The sequence below is a fragment of the Herpailurus yagouaroundi genome, unplaced genomic scaffold, assembly GCF_014898765.1.
Source record: "Herpailurus yagouaroundi ecotype Mexico unplaced genomic scaffold, PumYag 166, whole genome shotgun sequence".
Taxonomy (NCBI): domain Eukaryota; kingdom Metazoa; phylum Chordata; class Mammalia; order Carnivora; family Felidae; genus Herpailurus; species Herpailurus yagouaroundi.
In genome coordinates this window covers 730,539-734,237 of record NW_024412407.1, presented here as the reverse complement: position 1 = coordinate 734,237, position 3,699 = coordinate 730,539, and the positions used below count along the sequence as shown (strand labels likewise).

The 3,699-nt window shown below is 43.8% G+C and overlaps 1 protein-coding gene across 1 annotated transcript in view; it reads right to left on the bottom strand.

Annotated features, from left to right (window-relative positions):
- Positions 1-984: 984 nt before the first annotated feature.
- TESPA1 (thymocyte expressed, positive selection associated 1) overlaps positions 985-3,699 on the bottom strand; it is a 24,676-nt gene continuing 21,961 nt past the window's right edge. The window contains exon 9 of the mRNA XM_040487881.1: positions 985-2,143. Within this exon, the coding sequence (XP_040343815.1) occupies positions 1,194-2,143 (950 nt within the window). The 3' untranslated portion in view covers positions 985-1,193. The remainder of the gene's footprint in view (positions 2,144-3,699) is intronic.

Sequence of the window (3,699 nt, the reverse complement as noted above, 5' to 3'; positions counted from 1 at the left end):
TGAGACCCTTCGTCATGGGTATTTAAAAAAATTTTCCTGGGCAATCACAATATGCAGCCAGGTCCGAGAATCACTGCCTGAGGGAGGGCGGGAGGGAAAGAGAGAGAGAGAGAGAGGAGGGAGAGACCCACTTACTGCCTGAGTCTTTGCCGGCACATCTGGTACAGGTGGGGGTGTCTGGGACTGTTGGGCCGGCAGCTCTCTTCGTCCTCACTATGGCTTTGCACCTGTACCCAAGATCCCAGCAGAACCCAGAGCCAGTGGGGAAAGGTGTTGGATGGCAGGTGGCCATAGGGGAAAGAGGCTGAGTGTACTTGAGAGACTTGGATTCTTCTGTCTTGGCAGGAATGTGGTAGTGAGGAACGCAGGAGCTGAGGTGCAGCTCTATGTCCAGTGAGAGGTGACATCCATGCAAACGATATTACAAATCATCACAGTTTCTCTTTGTGGCAAGGGTCTGAGAAATTTCCCAAGAGAGCTCAGCATTTGATGGCAGTACTGTCTATAGTCCCAGGCAAGAGAGGTCTTAGGTTTTTGAGAGTCCACAGGATGAAGAGTTGGTGGACCTACATGATATGCCCACCTGGATCTTGCACTACCCCTTCTAGAACATGTTCCGGTTACAAAGGATGCCCAGATATTGTGCTCAGATGGCTTCAAGGCTTCTTCAGGGAATTGCACTGATTTTGCCTGATATCTGTTGTCTTAAAAGGTTAACCTCTGGACTAACGTATGCACTCCTAGGCATGAGTGATGACCAGTGGATGGCTATTTTTGTGAGTAGAGGGTGTGTAGCTTTTGGATATGTAGGCTGGGGTGCTCACACATCTATAAGCAAAGTCTTTGTGGTTTAGGACAGATCTGGGCGTGGGAAGAGAAGGTGAAAGTCCAAGGACTAGGGAGTGGCTCTGCCCACACTGCTGTGTTCTAGCACAGAAGTCCGAAGAGTCTGAGAATTTAAATTTGAACCTGGACTTCCAGGTCTTTATGGTTACATATTTATTGATGTAGAAGAGACCATACTTTATTTCATAGTGTTTAGCTTAGTGTATAATCGACCTCTATTCATACTCTTGTGCTGATCCCACAAATGATAGACAGGTGTGCTTGATGAGAAACTTCAGTGAAGATCAGATCAGATGAGGAATTAGAAAAGTTCTGGAAACCTGGATGCTCTTAAGAAATCACACCTATTAATCCTTCTCCATTAACCTACTCCCAAAAGTTTCTGAATGTAGTTCAAGAATTGGGATATCTGGCGAGGACAGGGAGCCTGGATTCCCTTTACCCAATGGCAAGAATACAAAGCCTTTCTCTGCCAGCCTCTCTCCTGCCCCCAACCCTCTCATGTCCTCCAAGTCACAAGTGTCCTGCAGCTGCTGGGTTAGAGATGGGTGCAGTGCTGGGCGCTCTTGGCTCTGCTGGATAATGGACAAGTCCAATGACTTAACCATCCTGCTCATGGGATTCTCCTGAAACAGGCTCTTTCTTGCTCTGCTCTTTCTTTTCCAGAAAGTTGCATCCTTGGCTAAATGGACTTCCTTACTGGTGGCCTGTAGACCCCACAGCTCTCTCTTCACCTGTGCAGGGTCTGTGCTCCACTGTAGATCTGCTTTGGGCAAAGAATGTGTGCAACAGGTTGCCTCTGGGTTCGAATCCAGAGTTTGTGATGGTGTTTGCATTGTGGCTATCCCCTGCTGTGTTTCCTCTTTATGGCAAAGGGCACATGGACCAGAAGAAGTGGGCAGCTTTGTGTCCCTGGTGGGAGGAACAGGATCTTCCTCTGAGCCTGGCCCAAACCCAAGGTCTTGTTGGAAGACCAGTTTATCTCCTCTCACTCTGTCCATCACTTCCCATACCACTTGGTCCAAACTGTTCTTTTTTGTGATATTATGGGGTGCTGATAGCCGATCTCGGGGACATGTATACAGGCACATCTTGGAGATGGCTTTCCGGAGGCGGTCTCTGGGTGAGAGAGGTTCAGCTTGTGGAGCCAGAATCTTGATGGATGGCACATCAGGGTTGCAGTTCCAGAACATGTGGGATGGTGTGAACTTTTGGACAGGTGTCTTAGACACATAGGAGTAGAGACAGAAGAAGGCATCAGCAGTGACGGCCAGTGTTTGCACCTGCTTAAACCTGCCTGGGCACAAGGGTTAAAGATGGTGAATCTGGGGGTCATCAGTAAATTATCCCTTGTATATCTTCCTTCAATAGCCTTCCCAAGGCTCAAAATTCAGAAAGAAGATGCCATATTTCCCAGCAGTGTTTCTCCCATTTAGATTTCTCACACCCAGGATCCCCCTTCTTCACTTTCTTGACTTCTTGATTCACCATCCTGAATAGATGATTTCCTTCAGCCCCAAAATTAATTCTGTATGGGATGAGGAGCTTTTCTGCATCCTGATTTAACATATCCTTTCTGATGTCAGTATATTCTAAACAATGGCTTCTAGTACTGTTTGCATTAGATGACAAACATAACAAAAAAGGACAAAATCAACATCATTTTCTTAGTAACAAAACTTTAGGGTTCTAGAAGGCTTCTGGACAGCGACAAATTTGAAGAATGGCAATTATTAGCCAGTGGACTAGGGTACAGAAATTTAGATGGACTATATCATTTTTTTCAAAGTAAATGCTACACCCAATGTGGGGCTCCTATTCATGGACTATACCATTTTATTACACCTTGCTTCACAAAGTGTGGTCCCTGGTCCAGAAGCATGGGCACTGCCTAGGAACCCATTATAAATGTAGAATCTCAGACTGTATCTCAAGCATTTTAATAATCTCCTTTGGTAATTCATGCGCATATCCGTGTTTGAAAAGCACTGTGATAAACCATAGGTCTATTACGGTGTAAAACTTCCAAAAGGCAAGAATCATGTTCCTCTTCTCTAGTCTGTTCTTCCAGAATTTAACATCTAATTATGTACTTGGCACTTAAAATAAATTCAATAAATTATCCTCTAATTTTAGTGTGCATAAGAATCATCTAAGGTTGTGAAAATACTCCAACTCAAAATCATTGTTGCAGCAGGTCGAACTCAGGAATGTAATTTTACCAAGATTATTTCAAGTTGAATCTGATGCAAAGACTCTGAAACAACACTGTCAGAAACACAATCATGTTGAGGATGTCACAGAATATAATTTGAAACATAATCTAACATATAGAGTCAAATAGAGGGGCACCTGGGTGGCTTAGCTGGTTAAGCGTCTGACTCTTGATTTTGGATCAGGTCATGATTTCATGGTTTGTGAGACTGAGTTCCATGCCAGGCTCCTTTCTGACAGAACAGAGCCTGCTTGGGATTCTATCTCTCTCTCTCTCTGCCCCATCCCTGCTTGTGCTTGCTGTATCTCTCTCTCTCTCTCTCAAAATAAATAAATAAACATTAAAAAAAGAATCAAATAGAGTCTTTTATCCCTCATCCAGCTAGAGAAGTCCTCTCATATCTTTCCTTAGTATGGAATCAGGACAATTTAAATAATTGTTACCCTGGATGTGGTCTAAGGATTACACATAAGAATCCTGTGTGCTTGTTTAAAATAAATACTCCTGAGCCTCTCCCTCTGTGGAAAAAAAAAAAAGCCTATGAATATGAATGTTTTATAAAGTCTCTGGACAATCTAACATATTTAACTTTGAGAACAATTGCCCTAAAGGGAAGTGATTTTAATACAGTGGCTATA